This window comes from Orcinus orca, chromosome 4 (assembly GCF_937001465.1).
Source record: "Orcinus orca chromosome 4, mOrcOrc1.1, whole genome shotgun sequence".
Classification (NCBI taxonomy): domain Eukaryota; kingdom Metazoa; phylum Chordata; class Mammalia; order Artiodactyla; family Delphinidae; genus Orcinus; species Orcinus orca.
Window position 1 is genome coordinate 27001421 of NC_064562.1, and position 17731 is coordinate 27019151.

At 42.2% G+C, this 17731-nt stretch overlaps 1 protein-coding gene across 3 annotated transcripts in view; it reads right to left on the bottom strand.

Annotated features, from left to right (window-relative positions):
* The window catches only part of ZNF827 (zinc finger protein 827), a 178952-nt gene that overhangs the window by 127468 nt on the left and 33753 nt on the right, over positions 1-17731 (bottom strand). For all 3 annotated transcript variants that reach the window (XM_033402764.2, XM_004263610.4, XM_049708814.1), the window contains exons 2-3: positions 13072-14097; positions 2866-3038 (exon numbers count right to left, since the gene is read on the bottom strand). In XM_033402764.2, coding sequence (XP_033258655.1) covers positions 2866-3038; positions 13072-14097 — 1199 coding nt within the window. The remainder of the gene's footprint in view (positions 1-2865; positions 3039-13071; positions 14098-17731) is intronic.

Consider the following 17731-nt stretch of genomic DNA (forward strand, 5'->3'; position numbering starts at 1 on the left):
AATCTAAGATAACCCCGAGGAAGCTGGAGGCATTTACAAGCTCCTTCCGCAGCAAGCCATAAAAACATTTGCGTGATATATGGAGGAGGAAAGGCAGGCTTTCAGAAAATTGTACAGTGCCTGAACCCAGTAAGTACTGTAGTTGTTGAACAAATAAAGTAGAATCCCGTTCTTCCTTAGGTAGCTTTATGTAATCAATATAGAAGGATACAGATTAGGATGATAATGGTTATTTCTGCGTGATGGGATTAAGGGCCAGTTTCAGATTCTTTTTATCAGTTTTTCTAAATTCTCAACACGAAAGCTATGTCATGAAGAGAGAAAAGCAATAAAATTTAGAGTAATTCTTTCATGCCATGTCATCGATTTATTTCTAAATGTAAATATATATTCAGATGGCTTTCGGATAATAATTACTACAGTAGCTGCATTTATTGAGTGTTTCTCCATGCTGGGCATCATATTAAGTGCTTTGTATCTGTTATCTCATTTAACCCTTATAACAAGTCCGTGAGATAGATCGTATGATTATTATCTCCACGAGTGGAAACGGAGCCTTGGAGAGGTTAAATGATTCACCCAAAGCTCCGCAGCTACTGAAAGTCATGGAACCGAGATTCTAACTGAGGTGTTTTTTTTTTTACAACACAGTTTGAGATCCTAATCTATAGGCTATACTGCCCCTACTTCTGAGGTAGGACTTGTTTTAGAAAATCTATCCATCTCGTAGCCTCTGGTGCACAGAGCAAAGAATATGTATTCCTAAGGCCACAGCTATTATGTTTCTCTGTAGACTATGTTTTCAAAATCTACCAAAATGAAAGTATGCCTCATCAAAATTAAATCATGAATTCTTTGATCAAAGCAAGAAACACGGGCCCATAAGTGAGGTGGAGAACAGAAAAGAAAGCGGACACCATCTGATGAAATTAAACTTGCATAAGCCCCTCTCACACTCCCCTCCTCAAAAGCTCAACAGGTTAGGACACCATGAGTTTGAAGAAAGTAGTCATTTCACACCACTGCTTTATTGTACTGGTTATTGATTTGTTCTGAAAGCATTCTAAGACCCCACGACCCACAGAGCCCTGGCTGCTCTCATCTGCAACGCTGTCATGGCCGACGGTCTGTATCATCAAGGCACCCAACTCATCTCCCTGTAGTTTCAGGGTCAGTAGTTCTTGCTATTGAAAACCCAGTTTGTTTGTTTTTTTCCCATGCGTTTATAAATAGGTTGTTTTAAGTGACCCTGAGCTGAAAACAGGCTTACAAGGTGTCAGGCCAGATGCAAGTTTTCTGCTCACTGAAGCTTTAAATTTGCCAGAACTGATTTCTAAACACAGAGTAGGACACAGTAACAAAAACAAATTTTAGTTTTAAAGGCATTTCTTTGGAAGGCTCATCCTGCTAATCAAATCCACTTTGCAGGTGTAAAATACAAGATTTTACGCTGGGAAGAGTTGACAGAGGATGAGAGGGATGCAAGTAAAACACTGAGTCAGCTCAGTAAAATTCAACCAACCAGAACCCCTGGTTAAATGGATTCTGAAAATGAAGGGCCTGCTACTCCCTGGAGACAAAGGCAAATGGTAGAAAACAAATTATATCATGGCTTTAATTTATTTTTTTAATTTTCCAAGCAATTTCCTAAAGTCAGTAGAGGTTCTGTCTGATCATACATTTTTAGATCCACAATTCTAAACAGTGATTACTGATCTATTCAGAAGGATAAGACTGCAACATTTTGAAAAAAGCAAATACCTCAATTATGTACACATGCTCTTACGGCAGGAAAGTAAACGCTTTATAAGTAATGTCAACAGTGAGACAATATTGCAAACATCAGTGAAAATGATGGTTATTATTATTAAGGTGTTCAACAATAGCTATTGAAATGAAATAACCACCATTGAACACTTCTGTGTCAGATACTTTGCTAATACCTCCTTAAATATTAATGATATCCCTTCCAGATGAACATAATCATTCCCACTTAACAGATGAGAAAATTAAGTCTAAAGACTCATTTGCTCACCACTTAGCTAGTAAGTTATACAATAAGATTTAAAGGCAAGCCTGTCAAATTCAGAAGCCATGCTTTTTTGATCTCTTGGGTTTCCTCTTTGCATTCCTTAGCATTAATAGGGTCTGCTAAAAAGACTGCTAGATGACTAAGTTTCCCCCCAGCTCACATAAGAGTGACACATAGTCTAGTCAATTCCCTATATGCTCATTACAGGCGCAAGCCCCCCAGTTGCTCCTAATAGGACACTGAAAACAACGTCTTTAGATGTTTGCTAAGTGTGATCCCGGGAATTATGACGGCTCAAACATTGTCAGCCTCAAGGGGACTCAGTTTGTCAGGAGTGGCCCTCAAGCCTCCCACAGGGTGAAAGTTAAAGCCCAGGTGTCTTTCAGTGTCCTCACGCTCCCTATAAGATGTCTCTGGGTGTGTAAGCTGGACGGCAAAGCAACAGCAGAAGAGGGCATTCCTTCCAGGAAGGGGGGCAGGTCCAGCAATCCTTCCTGAGCCCGTCTTTCCCTGCTTCTTGCTCTTCCCCAACTTTTCCACCTAGTGCCCCAAAATGCATCACCGTGCAAGGCCAGTTAGGCTGTTGCTTCCCAATAGGAAAGGACGGTTCTACACTACGTATATTATTTGGATACTGAAGCTGCTCTCTGCTTTAAGTTCTGGGTTGTCAGATGGACTTGAAGACGCTTATAATGAAATCCTTTACAAGATCCTTTTCAATGGGCTTCATTTGCATTGCAATCTACCTTTCAACACGGAGCTCTGGGCATGGATTTGTGCAAGGGCCCGGGCTGTGCCTGCCTCTCCGTGAGGCCCATCCGCAGGTGGCTTACCTTCATGTGGGATTTGAGATTGTCCTTGCGAGCACACCGGAATGGACAGAGCGGACACTGATGGCTTTTTAAACCCGTGTGAATCACCATGTGCCGCTTCCAGTAACTCTTCCTTTTTATAACCAAACCACATATGGGGCACTGGAAAGGTTTTCCGCTTTCCTCTTCTGAAGCTTGGAAGAAGGAGAAAGACAGGAAAATTAAGGAAAACAAACAGGCACATTGCGTCCAGCGCTAATTCACATGCATTGCTCTATAAAGAACACTAAGAAGGAACTGGGGGGCTTGAGGGGGTTTTTTGTTTGGTTTTGGGGTATTTTGGGTTTTTTGGGTTTGGGGGTTCTGTGGGGTTTTGGGTTTTTTTGTTTGTTTGTTTTTGCTTCGTTTTGTTTTGTTTTTTGCCATTCCAAGACTTTATATCTATGAGGAAGCTTTATTACTGCTTTTCTTCAGGTAGAAACCCACGTTCACCTCATTACGTCCATCTGGGTTCCATTTTTTTAGAATCTGATCAACCTGCCTGGGGAAAGCCCTGCTTCCAGAGGCCATCCCACGCTTCGGAGGGCATCTGTCCCAGCTCAGCCCAGAGAAGACTGGCTTCAGAGCCTTTGTTTCCTGAAGGAAACTGCCAGACTCAAGTTCACATCTGAATTCCTGAACTTGGAAAAGGGTAAGAAATAAAGACAAGTCAAATGGGACGGAGAACAACACCACAGTGAAAACCAAACAGCCGTCATGAACCTCACAAGCCCAGCTCCAGTGGAGACAAATTTCAGGCTCCTACTGCTGACTTGTTTAGTTTCGGCTCCAGTAGATGCTGCTGCCAATTTGGCCATCAGGGGGTCTTAAGGTCAGGGGTTGTCACCCTCTTGCTTCTGTCCCTCGGGTGGCCACTAAGATGCACTGCCCTCCTCTGCACAGAGACTGGGCCCCACCACTCACTTTGGGAAGAGCTACAACCAGGCAGCTGCCAATGCTTCCATTTTTCAGGAAATCCAACAAACCAACTACTTCCTCCAAGGAAAGCTGAGATCACTCTCTCCTCCACCAGCCCCCAAGGGGAGGGTGTCCATTGTGACACTGTGTTGCTACACATCTAGTCTATCAACTTATACTGCTCAGGGCCACACTAGCCTCTGCGATTTAGGGATATAGGAAAACGAGTAGAGTTAAGGACTCAGACTGTCTGTTCTTAATAATGAGGAATCAGGAATATTTCCAAACTGATTAAATAAGTTGTAATACGCCCATGAAATAGAACATGAGAAACCATTTTTTAAAATGAACTAGATCTATAGATGCTAATATAGAAACATGTCCAAGCTATTACACTTAGTGGATAAAGCAAGAATTGAAACTATGTATCTAGGGAGATTCTATTTTTATTTTCTAAAAAATGGGAATCAATTGCTTCTCAGACCATTAGGTGAAAGGTTGGTAGGGGACTTTCTAAAGGATGAATCAAGCTGACAACACCTAAAACCATTCATCTCAACAGCACTAAAAATGGGACAGACATTGTGTGCCCTCTGATAATCCATCTATGAAATATTCTTACAAAATATTTAATCAAGCTTCGACATAACTAGTAAATTTACTGGAAATACAGGTTGTTTTTTAGAAATGTTAAACACACCAAGAGGGATGGAATCAGACACATTCAGAATGTGGGACATTCTGTAGGACAGATGACCCAGTTTCTTCAACAAGTAACTGGCATTTTAAGAAGGGAAGAGGTTATAGATGAAAAGACACTTAAGAGACATATAAAGCAAATGCAAGGTGTGAAGCTTATCTTGCTCCTGATTTGAACAAAGCATTATAAAAAGACACTTTTGAGATAATTAAGAAAATACTGATTATAGCCCGGGTGTTCCATAATATCATGTAGCAATCGTTGATCCTCTTAAATGTTGTAATAGTTATCGAGGCTATTTGTTTTTAAAGCCCTTATATATATGTAAATATTTACAAGCAAATGAATATGAGGTCTGGGATTTGCTTTTAAATACTTGAGCACAAAAAGAAAAAAAAGAGGGGAATAGGAAGAATGGGATGAATAAATGAAACAAAAAAATGATATCTTATTTTTAAAAAATGATATTTTATTTGTATGAGAATTGTCTAGAAGCGTACCCAGGAAAACATTAAGCAGTTCATTTTAAAGCACTGTGGATTAAAGGGAAGGGGTCACGGTGGGAAACTTTTGTTTTCATTTTATATTCGTCTGTACCATTTGAATTTTTTAATATACACATTACTTTCATAATTTTAAAAGGAAATATTCCCAAGTGTAAACTTTAAAATAATCATAAAATGTATTCATGGAGTCAACTGAATCTCCACATGCAAAGAGCCACTTAAAATGGATGGAATCAGAAGAGTTCTGGAAAAAAGTCGGGGCACTCCCAAGATGCCGTTTTTACAGGTGTAGGCAATATTGGTTAGCTCAACCAAGCCCCTGGAAAGAGAATCCTCTACCTGAAAATATACCCTTCAAGTCTGGAAATTCTCCTTGTGATGTGTTCCATCACAAGTATTTCCTTTTTTTGATTGGGGGATGGGGTGGGGACTGAGGATTTCCTTTTACTTTAGGAAAAGCACACTTTGCAGAGGTCTATAAACACGCTTTTTATAAACCCACACGAGCTTTCCTGCTGTGTCTCGTTGTTGGTGGCCTCTGCTGACCTCCCTAATTCGGCCTCTCATTTTCTATCCTGCATTGTCATTCCCTCCACTCTGATATCCTGATCACAAAGATGACATGTTGACCAACAGATTTGAGAGAAAAGACTGAATCAGGCCCCTAGGTGAGATTAGTGTCATAAGCCAGAGGGGGGGAAAATGATGACGATGTCTACTTGGGGTTGTAAGAACATCAAAGTAGGCTTCCACTAATTCCCATCTTCAGGAAGTATTTCCTACCGTCTAAACCCTAAAGGGCCTAATTTTACACGATTGTCTGGGAGAGGAGAGAAAAACTGAGATGTCCTCCACTGACCTGAGATTTCCTTGCACATCATAGGAAGGCCATCAAAGGCCATTTACTGACAAGAGGAACACTGCTGGCTTCCCCCAGACAACTTGCTTTGCCTAATGTGATCTATAGGCTTCCTATTTTTTCTGATGCCCTCCCAGCCCCTACCCTAATCACCTATTCGACATAGCAAATGGATCACAGACTACATACACTACATTGAACCCTGCATATTCATATTTCATATAAATATATTTTATTTGGGAGCTATGCTTCCTGAGCTTTAATTAATATCAAAATATATATGCATCGTGCACAAATTAGGGTGTCCTTGGATTGACTGGGAAAAAAGAATTCAAATACTCATACTGAAGAGAAACTAACAGCAAGATAGGTGGTCAAATAGCTACACTGCTGTAACTCTTTGACATTTTTAACTGATCGCTGCAGGAAAGGAAGACAGAAGCCAATGATAAAAGTAACCAGAATACAAAGATCGAGTTTAAAAATTGGCCAGTAACTTCCCCTGGTAATATTTGCATTTTTATTTATTAAAAAAAAATCATATTTTAGTAGGATGCCCTCCACACGTATACGATGTTGTTAACTACTTTAGAGAAAGGCGAAGTAAGGATGGACTCTATTTTGTATGCCAAAATATTTTCAAGGAACGGATAGCTGTAAATTTCACTCAAATTTCGAGCCTAAGGAAATAGGACCACTTCCTCAGAATGAACCACACATTCTCGAGGCAACAGGATTGAAGTGTTCATAATTTTACCTAGTTTACAACTGTCCGATGAACAACTTCCCCCAGATACACCACTAGTTAGTACCACTGCAAACAAAACTAAATTCCACCAAATGCTACTAGACCTGGTGGGATGGATAGCTGCTAATTTGCTCCCTTGGAGAAAACATTTTCTCTTTATAAGCAATAATATTATTGGAATAAAAAGCAATACTAAATGTGTATAAAAGGCCTGTCATGCAGTAAATGGAGGCTATCCGTAGTAGCTATGCTAAGAATAGTAGTGACAATAACTCTTCCCTCCAAAGCAGAACGCTTACCACCACAGCAGATGTAAATTTTTTAAAACTAATTAATTAATTAATTTATTTTTGGCTGTGCTGGGTCTTCGTTGCTGCGCGCGGGCTTTCTCTAGTTGCGGTGAGCGGGGGCTACTCTTTGTTGCAGTGAGCGGGCTTCTCAATGCGATGGCTTCTCTTGTTGCAGAGCACAGGCTCTAGGGCTCACGGGCTTCAGTAGTTGTGGTGCAAGGGCTCAGTAGTTGTGGCTTGCGGGCTCCAGAGCGCAGGCTCAGTAGTTGTGGCACACGGGCTTAGTTGCTCCGCGGCATGTGGGATCTTCCCAGACCAGGGCTCAAACCCGTGTCCCCTGCATTGGCAGGCGGATTCTTAACCACTGCGCCACCAGGGAAGCCCCCAAGCAGATGTAAATTTAAACACTTAACATCACATGAGAAATATGTAGCTCAGGGCTTGGCCCAACATGGCAGATTATTCCTGGAGCCAAGAGGAAATAAAATTCAGCAGCAATCCACTGTGCTATTCAGGTAGGTCCAGCTCAGCCTGTGCAGAACTCTGATGGTCAAATTCAGCTCAGCAGGGGAAACAGAAAGATGGAAAAGATGGAAGGAGAAAAGAAGAAGGGAGTGGAGGCAGGAACTGGCTAGGGCAGAGCTGGAAGTCCTTACCTAGTGTCTCTAGCATCCAAAACAATGCTGGGGACCAAGTACAATTCAGTCATTGTGTGTTGGGCCATAATGAACTTAAGTGGAAAGGGCTGGGTCAAGAGAGTATCAGAACATGAAACATGGGTTGGAAATGGAAGAAAAAGGTCCAGGAAGCTGCCAGTAAGTCCCAGCGGAAGTATGTTAACCCGAGAGCGCATGCCTTTCACAGAGTATGCCAATACACATCTTGAAAGAATGAGTATATAAACCATGATGATCACATACTTATAGAGATGTTCACATACTCATAGCTCACTTATTTTCAAAATGAATTATGGAGCAACTAATGTTAACAATGCATGGAGTGTGACTACCTCATTAATAAAGTACAATGATATATGTCATCTATTTACAATGGACAGGATCTGTCCAAGGCAGAGAGACAATCTTGCAGAAGGTTTGATAGGGAATTTTAAGAAGCAACATATTTCATTCAAAAACAGGAAAAGTTTTATTTTGAGTTGATAGACAAATAAAGAAAGTAAGAGCAAGGAATTTTAAAGCGGGGAACAGTCTTGGAGGATAAATTCCGAGCAGTTCAGTGTACAGTTGAGGAAACTGAACTAAGATTTATGCTTAGCATGGTCCCTCTGCTCATTAGTGGAAGGGTGGGGATGACAGCCAATCCCTTCATGTCCGGTTGGTGCTCTGCCCTATTGTCTATACATAAAAACTTCATTGGGTTAAAAAAAAAAAATCATGGAGGGTTTTAACTAAATTGCTGTAACTCAAGGTAGGTAATTTTTTAAACAAATGTAATTGTTTTGTAGGCTTTGAAATCAAACTTTGCCTTGTTATATCCTAAGTGGCAAGATAATTTGCAAGTGGGTCGTTTCCGCAAACAGACCTTTCCATACACATCGAAGGAGTTTAAGACGCCAGGTGGCCCTGGGTGTGTTTAATCCCTGCACCATCCGTCCCCACTCTAGGCCCACTAACCTACTAGTGCGTATCTCCGTAGGATGAGCCATCATCCTCCTTCCTAGCAATACACATGGATTTCACATCTTTCCATGGAATTTCTTGGGCATGTCTCTCAACTCCTATTTCAGGGAAACAAAACCTATGTTGGCAATGGATGTCACTGGGTCTTTCTGCTGTTACTGACATCAAGATAATCGATGCATATTTTAACAACTGGTAAGCATTCAGTAAAACTAAGAGAGAAGTCTGATATCTTGAAGCAGTCTAAGTTTAAATCACTGGGGAAATATAAGTGAGATCGGTGACAGATAGTTCTGAATCTTGATTAAAAAGTGAATTTTCTAAGGCAGTCCCTCTATGCCATCATCCCCAGATTACGGCTCTAATAACGATGAACCTAAGGGGAGTATCAGAAGAGGTGACCTGACTTTCTGGACTTTCTCTGCTTTTGCAATAATGTTAATAACATCTCATAAACAGGAATAAAAACAGCAGCCAGAAAACCATATCTATTGACCCAGGAAATATTCTTAGCTCTCAGCTATATGAGACCAGCTTGCTTCTAAGCATATTTAAATTTTACTCAGGAAAATAAGATGCTTTGGAGACACTCTCTCGGAAACTCGCCTAGTGATTTCTTTTAACCAGGAGCCTGGCATCCTGGGAATCTTGTCGGGCTTCTACAAGAAACTTTGTCTTTAAAATAAAAACCATTTATTTTGTTCTGAGCTGCAACAGAACAGTAGCTTCAAAGAGAATTGAGTCAATGTGTGACATTTATCTTTAGAGCAAATGGACATGATCTTCTCTCTATCGTGTCCCCTTTCAGAGGAGCAGTGTCACATGTGCCGGGGCGCAGGGTCACATGAAAGAAACCTCCTCCTCCAGTGTCACCTCTCCTTGCAGGGGGAAAGGCTATTGAGTGGTGGACTCTTTAAGGAATTAAATACACCATGACCTGGCAACAACCGAATCCTGTTCAAAAAAGACAAATAAGGGCAGACCTAAAAGACACTTTCTTTTTTTCATGGTTTGGACTTCCCTTGACCTAAAGAAGGTCAAAGAAATGCTAGTGTCTAAATGACTCAAGACAGGACTGGCTTTTCTAGCACATCTCCCTTTGTAACTCCAGAATCAACTTTATGTGCCCTTTCTGCAACATTCTGAGAAACAGCTTTAAAATGTAAAGCCCCACTTGAAATCGGAATGGTGTGTAACTTATTTCTGTGGTTATTATTTGTTTATTTAAGTAGTAGGCAACAGAAACCCTTTCCCTGCTGTGAGAAGTCGGTCCACCTACCTATTTTGAATTAAACTAAGATTTCTTTCTAAAGTAAAGGAAAAAAATAATCACGAGAACTGTTTAGAAGCATGGATGACAGCTCTCACTGCATTCCCATAATGCTTTTTAGGTAAAGTCAAGTCACATCCAAATCCAGCCCCCAGGTGGCCCTGAAACCAACAGTACCATGTGGAGAAAGGGAGAGGAGGCGGCAGACAGAGAAGACCCACCTTCCCTTCCACTCCTCAGATTCAAAAACCAGTGATTCAAGTGACCCCAGCCAAATTATCTCTCCATGGTACAAAGTAAATAACAAAATCAGATATTCTATCACTTCTTAACCCATAATCCAGTTAGGATGCTGGGAGGCGATGACATTCACTTTAAGTGAAAAGTGCACAGAGGCACCCCCTCTCCTATTTCCAGTCCATGCAATAAGGAACAGAACTTGTCCACCAACCTAAATGTCCATCAGCTGATGAATGGATAAAGAAGATGTGGTGTATGTATATATATATATATATATATACACACACACACACACACACACACATACATACACACACACACACACACACACACACACACACAATGGAATATTACTCAGCCATTAAAAAGAACGAAATAATGCCATTGGCAGCAACACGGGTGGACCTAGAGATTATCATACTAGGTAAAGAAAGTCAGACAGAAAGACAAGTATCACATGATATCGCTTATATGTGGAATCTAACTTATTTACAAAACAAATAGACTCACAGACATAGAAAACAAACTTATGGTTACCAAAGGGGAAAGGAATGGAAGGATTAATTAGGAGTAAAGGATTTATAGATACACATCACTATATATAAAATAGATAAACGACAGGGATTTACTGTATAGCACAGGGAACTATATTCAACTTCTTGTAATAACCTATAATGGAAAAGAATCTGAAGCTGTACACCTGAAACTAACACAATATTGTAAAGCAACTATGGTTTAATAAATAAAAGTTTTAAAGAAACATAACTTGAATTTAGGATGCGCCCACATGGACACACAGGGGATCATTTCAAGAGCCCTCGTGTTTCTCTTTGCAGCGATCTTTTCTCTTGCGTGAGTTTTACAAAATGAATGTTTTGTTTTGTTTTGTTTTTTAATGCAATCACTCAGTCAATGGAGCCACTTTGCCAAGTCTTGGACTGTGAACAGAGGCATGTGGAAAACAGGGGACACAGGTCCCTGTCCATCAGCAAAAGGGGTGGCAGAGCCCCATTCTGAGAAGTTCTTTTCCCTCCTCTTTCAGTTGGAACATGTTCATTGATTCAAATATTAAGTGTTTCAGCAACAGAATAAATTCAGTAAAGAAAAAAGAAAAAATCAATTTCGTATAGATCTCCATATTCAATTCCGCTGAGAAGCCTGTGGAGGTATGGGCATGGATTAAGTGCATTTAAACCAAAAAGGAAGCACATCTCATCCCTAGAGTGTAGATCCTACAACGAAACAGGCAAACAGTCTATCGCCCACCCTGGAAGCTCATGACCTTTCTTCCATCTTCACGTGCATCTAGTCACTTGAGTGAAAAGATCACACTTCATAACTATTGCTGGTTACACCCAAGACACTTGAAAATGACAAAGCCATTAGAGTCTGCCGTCAGGAGACAGTTTTATCAGTTCCCTCTTTCCAAGCCTTTAGCCAACTAAAGTTTATTACTAAATTTGTGTAAGCTTTTCCTAGTAACTAATGTCCAGGTGAATTTACAGGAGAAACATCATTAATACAGTTATTTAATAACCAGATGGAGAATACTTATAAAGTGACATTTTACACAGATAGCCATACCTCTCTTTCTGCTGCTACCCCTAAATGAAATTTCTATAAACCAGGAGTGATTTATTCCCTTGCAAAATTACCCCACTCCCTCTGCTTGTCCCCCTTTTCCTAATTTTAGCCATTTTTCTCTTTATTTCCCCAGATGGCGAGTGAGAAGTGAAGAGTAGGGAAACTCAGAATTGATCAACATTCCAGGATTTTACTGACACTTCAGAAACCCTGGACTGAGCAGTTTGGATCACTTAAAGAGTCATAAAAGTTCCACATATCCATTTGCCTAGTTCTGTTCTGCTGTTTACACAAGTTTTCCAGTAATTATAATGAGTGCATATAGCTCACTCAGCAATTTAAATGGAAATTTGTCATAAATGCATCAAACTGATGTTAGCTGTGATTGTTCAGTCAATTATTTGCCATTCTAAGCCCCTGTCATCAACATGGCTGCAAATAATCAAAAGTTGGCTAGACGCACACAATGGCAGCGTTTCTACTGATGAGGACACACATGGCCCACTTCCTGTTCCAGTCTGGCAGGATATCCTCAAGAGACATTCGAAACTCCATATATCCATCTCTGGGGCCCTGTACTTACCATGGGCATAATTTAGAAACAAAGCAGTACAAGAAATGATGTTTCCACTGTGAGGACTCAAGTGACTAAGTTTCTCCCTCAGATGAATAACTGTGAATGTCAAGGCTCTATAAAACGGCCACTTCTCCTTTGGAAAGACCGTCTCCACAAGAAAAACCCATGATTCACATTTTCCACATGCACATTCCTTCAGAATCTGATTGGACTGGAATAAAATAAAGCATTTGCAGGAAATGCTTTGATTACATCTGAATGACAATACTCTTTAGAGTTCTTGTGTGACAAGATATTATGGAAGAACACGATAAGTAAAGGCTTACATTCCACGAAAAATTAATATAAATACTAACATGAAAGTATACAGTGTGGTAAATTAGGGCAGAATAGCTACTGATGATACAAAAGTCCATTTGTCATGGAGGCAGTAGGACGGTAAGCTCTCTCTTGTCAACTGTTTCAAAAGCAGTGAGTTTTTCTTTTCCCCTCTGTTCAGGGATGCCATGCACTCCATGACAAAGGTGTTTTGATCTTCCCCTATTAAATATATCTTGTGTGGACCTAGCCTGAACTTGGTAAGAAAAAAAAAAATCATTTCTATGCAACGGAGGAGTACCGTATGTCTCTAAGATTATTCATTACCTTTCAAAACTAAAGCTATTGGTGAAGTTTTTTGTGTCACACATACATGAAAGAACCCCCTAGGCTGCTTACTTAAAGTATTCCTGCTTTTTTCTTCCTGCCTCAGATCCGATGGGGAACCCAAGTGAAGAAGGCAATGAATTAGATGTTGCAACTGACAGGTTAAAAAAAAAAAAGACTTACAAGATGATGGAAATGAAAGCATCCATACCTGAGTTGGAGGGTTTAGACACTCTTCCCTTAGGAACTGGGAGTAACAATAATTCCAAGGATTGTGGCGGAGGTGGCGGCGGGGTCACTTTGTCTTGCTTCTTCTCTGAAGGCGGTGGCGGGAGAGGGTCCTCAGGCACCAGTGATGATTTCTCAGCCAGAAGGGTCCCGGCAGCCCTTGCTGCGACCTCTTTCAGAAGGGCCGCCGAGGAGGTCATGGAAGCCAGGGAAAGGAAAGAGCTGGCCGGGGGCGGGTGTTCCTGGCCAGGAGTCAAGCTTCTCTCGCTGACTTTCTTGGATAAAGCTGCCAAGGTGGAGCTGGCAGACTGGGAGCTGAAAGGGGAGGAAAAGGACTCAAATCGCATGGTCTCCTCCGTCCTGGTCAGCGATTTGTCCTGCAGGACAGCATTGGCTGCAGCTTTCAGTTTGAGGATGGCTGAATCCGGGGACAAGCCGCAGGTGGTGGTTGAGTTTGGCAACCACTTACCTTGATTCCATATGAAACGGTTACTTGGAGTGTATTGGTCATTCTGTTCCTGCTTCTCTGCCAACTTCCTGGCCAGCACGCTGAGCTGTTGGGCATGGTGGGACGGTGGGGAAAAGGAGAGATTCGAGCCGACATTGACAGGGGACTCCACCCTGCCGTTGGCCGTGGCCGTGGCATCGAGTTTGAGGGACCCGGCCTCTAGCAGCCGCCTCAAGTTGCTGCTCAAGGGCTTGGTGGAGCCCGCGGGATCGTCATCACACAAAGAAGACACGCCGGGGGAGAGGTGATCCGGACACTGCAGTGGGTCTCGCAGGACCTCACCGTCAAGGGCCACCAGCTCCAACGTGTGACTGCTGGGGGTCCCGCTTCCCAAGGAGGTGTCGGGGGAAGTGGACTGCTCCTGGATCCGGTCCTCCAGGGACAGCTTATAGTTCTCCTGGACTTCTCCATAGGATGCTTCCGACGGCGTCTCTGAAGAGTTCCCATACCAGTGTTCTCCTTCACTGAGTTCTCCCTCCGCCTCGTCCTGCCTACTAATATCTGGGGGAATTAAGAAGATCAGGTTTACTCCCAAAGCGAGCAGCAAGCAAGCCTGAAGACACTCACACGGAGTCGTGGACATGCTTCCTCTGCCCTTCCACCCACGAACCACACGAAAGACAGACACAATTTTAGAGCACGTCAGGTGCTGGGTCAGACCGTCTCGGCCTAAGCCTGAAAGGATGCTGAACAGGCCAAGGTAAAAACACACCCACCTTCTACATGTGTTCATCGTTCTCATAATTATTCCAGATAAAGTGAAATGGAAAAGGAGGAAAGAGAAAAATGGATCTGGTAAAGAAGAAACCGCTACTTTCAATGATGGGGGAAACGGGAAGAAGCTTGTACCCTGGTGAAAAATCCCAGCATGACATCTTGAGGATTGCGTGGGAATGAAAGAGGCAGACTGGCAGAAGGAGAAACACAGTGTGATGAGACCCAAGGCAGTGGGAAGCCGCTTCTCCACTTTCTAACTACGAATCACTTCGCTGGCTTGATACAGTAAAATGCAATTAACTTTAAGTTGATCAAATCATGTAAATAAAAACCTGCCTATTAGCTATTATACCAACTTCACATAGTCGTTCTGAAGCCTCCATCATAATAAACATGTGACCATGTTTTGAAAACAGTCAAGTACTATATAAAGATGAGATCTCATTAGCAAACACTATTCACATTCCTGATTTCTTAAAAGGGACAATCTCTCCCTGATTTCTTAAAGGGACAATCTCTCCCTGATTTCTTAAAGGGACAACGCATGCTGCTTGTCTGAGATTCCAACCCCCGACTCGCCTGCCCTCTCAACATGGACAGTGATTAGTAATTTGTTCCCTCACTCCACCCAGAGTCCCCTTTCGTTATTCTTCTATCCATTAGTTTATCTGTCCACCTGTCCACCCTTACTGCTCTCACTGGCCCCCGGCACCGGTCACTTGGGACTCTTTGCCGTTCCAGGAGCACAGGTGAGCTCTGCCACTTTTCTGCCTTTGCTCAAAATATGCCTTTGATCTGGAATGTCTTTCCCCAGAAAACCCGACGGTCCAACTCTGCCCATCCTTCAACAGCCAGCTCAAAGGATTCTTCCTCATGATTCTGCCTAGAACTCTCAGTCAGCATTAGTCTCTCCTTCTCATTCATTCACTCACTCATTCAACAAATAATGAGGGAGTGCCTGCTGCATGTCAGGCGTTGTTCTAGATTGTTCTAGACTGAACAATGTTGAACTAAACAAAGATCCTGCCTTCTTGGAGCTTACATTCCAGTGGAGAAAGACAGATGTTAAACAAAATGAATAAATGAGTAAATCCTACAGTAAGCCAGAGGGTGGTAAGTGTTATGGGAAAAGATACAGAGCAGAACAAGGAGGGTTGGAGGTAAGGGGCAGGAGGTGAGTTGTCATGTTAAATAAGGTAGTTGGGGTGAGGCTTCACTGAGGCGGTGGTGACATTTGAGCAAAGGCTTGAAAGACGCCAGCAGCTGGTCAGGCAGCCATCTCTGGGAGAGGGGCCCAGGCAGAGGGGGTCACTGTAAACGCCCTGACGTGGGAACTTGCCTGGTATGTGCATGGACCAGCAAGGAAGCCAGCGTGGGGAGAGTGGAGTGAGTGAGTGAGTGTCAGAGCAGTAGGACAGAAAGAGAAATAATGAGAGAGACAGAGACAGAGAGAGACAGAGACAGAGACAGAGACACAGAGAGAGAGAGGGAGAGAGTGTGTAAGTTATAAAGGAGGGAGGCCATGCCTATCAATCAGTAGCACATTGTAAACAACTGAAAGGTCTTTTGCATCTGGTGCAACTGGGAACCACTGGAGGGGGAGGGGCAGGGCAGTGACATGCTGTGACTCAGGTTTTCAAAGGTTTGTTCTGGCCGCATGTGGAAGAGAGCGCAGGTACAAGGTGGGAACAGGGAGGCCAGCTCAAGGTGATCGCAGGTGGGGAGAAGTAGCCGGATTCTGTGCATATTTTGAATGCAGACCCAACACTCCCATTTTTTAAATATTGGTGTTATATTACTCTAAATGAACTGTCTGCTACGGACCTATCTTCTAAAAAATTAAGGGGTGGTGTTCCTTGAAGGTGGGGATTTTCTTATTATGTACAGATCCCACATATGCCTAGCACAATGCCTGGTCCCTAGTAGAGTTCCGTGAGGGTTTAGGGATCGAGGCAAAATGCCCCACTGTGCCCAGCTTTACTGTATAACATGCTGTTTCCTTTCCCAATAGAAATAGCTGCAACTACAAGCTAATACACTGATCTTCCCCTGCTCTTTAGAGGAGAAATGTCACAAATGACAAATTCTCTTTCACTAAGTTAAAGTTCTGCAACTCCTTCCTGAGATTCCTTATTAAGTTATCAAGAAGATATAAAATATCAAATGGAATTTGCTGGAAAAAAGCAGACAAAATTGAATTTTCTCTGTTAAGAACAGTCCGGCTCCTTGTGATTTGCCACATTTCCTTCTTCCCATTTGATTTCAACATTTTTCATCTTTCCTGAAAGCGGCGGGACACAGAACGACCCATCTCCCCCACGGCTTCTCGTAGGGACGCTTTTACCAAACACCAAACAGTCAACATCCATTTCAACAATAGGGCTAATTTTACGTTCCTTTGGCAAAGCCCCTGTCTTGATTTCCGATTAAATACCTCATCCTTCAGAAAAATCACATGGGAACCATCTTATAAATAGTAAGAGAGCTAAAAGATTTAAAAATCACTCCGGTAAGAATCCTTGAAGATCTTGTTCAAGGATCTCTCCTTTGATCTTTCTTAACACTCACTATATGAACTAACATAGGAAAATGTATGTTTCAAAAGGCAATACTTGTAGATTACGTTTTTTGTCAAACTAGAGTAGCTCCAGAGAGTCAAGACTGGTCTAGAACTTTGTAGTATGAGGCAATTAACAAGGTACAGAAAATCGGGGTTTTGAGAACCACAAAGAATTACAACCACATCCGTGTCCAGTCTTGTCATTTTACTGAGACTATTAAATACTGGAAAGGTTACCTGGTTGCATCAAAGGCACACAGCTAACCTACTGCTAACACTGGAACCCAAAACCCAAATCTCTCAACACCCGGCCCAAGGCTCCTTTTCAAAGCCCCTGCCAGATGCCCTCTGAACAGCAACTTCTAGAAGGCTCTGAGCAGCTGTCCTCCCACCCCCAGCCAGCTATCCTTCCACCCTCTGGAAACAGAAATCAGCAAGAGAATTCTCAGTGATAAGGACTGTATTTACTCTTTATTTTAAGATAAACCATTAAGAGGTAAATATCCATTATTCCTATACTCTGATCTCTCCATTCCCTCTCTGCCTCTTCTCTGTTGCTGTCGTCAAAAATTGATTTCAAACGCCTGAAGAATTCAACACATCTATTGGCAAAGCCCCAAAGGCAAAGTTTAATTTCCTGCCCCCTCCAGACCCTAACTGAGCAAGAATATTCCCCCTCCAAATGTGCTGAAGCCGGTGAGTGGGTCAAAAACTAAAGAATTCAGGCTCTAATCCCATCAAGCAGTGATAAGGAGATCCAAACGTTCAAGAGTGTTAAAAAAACAACAACAAGGACTTACTGTATAGCACAGGGAACTCTGCTCAATGTTATGTGGCAGCCTGGATGGGAGGGGAGTT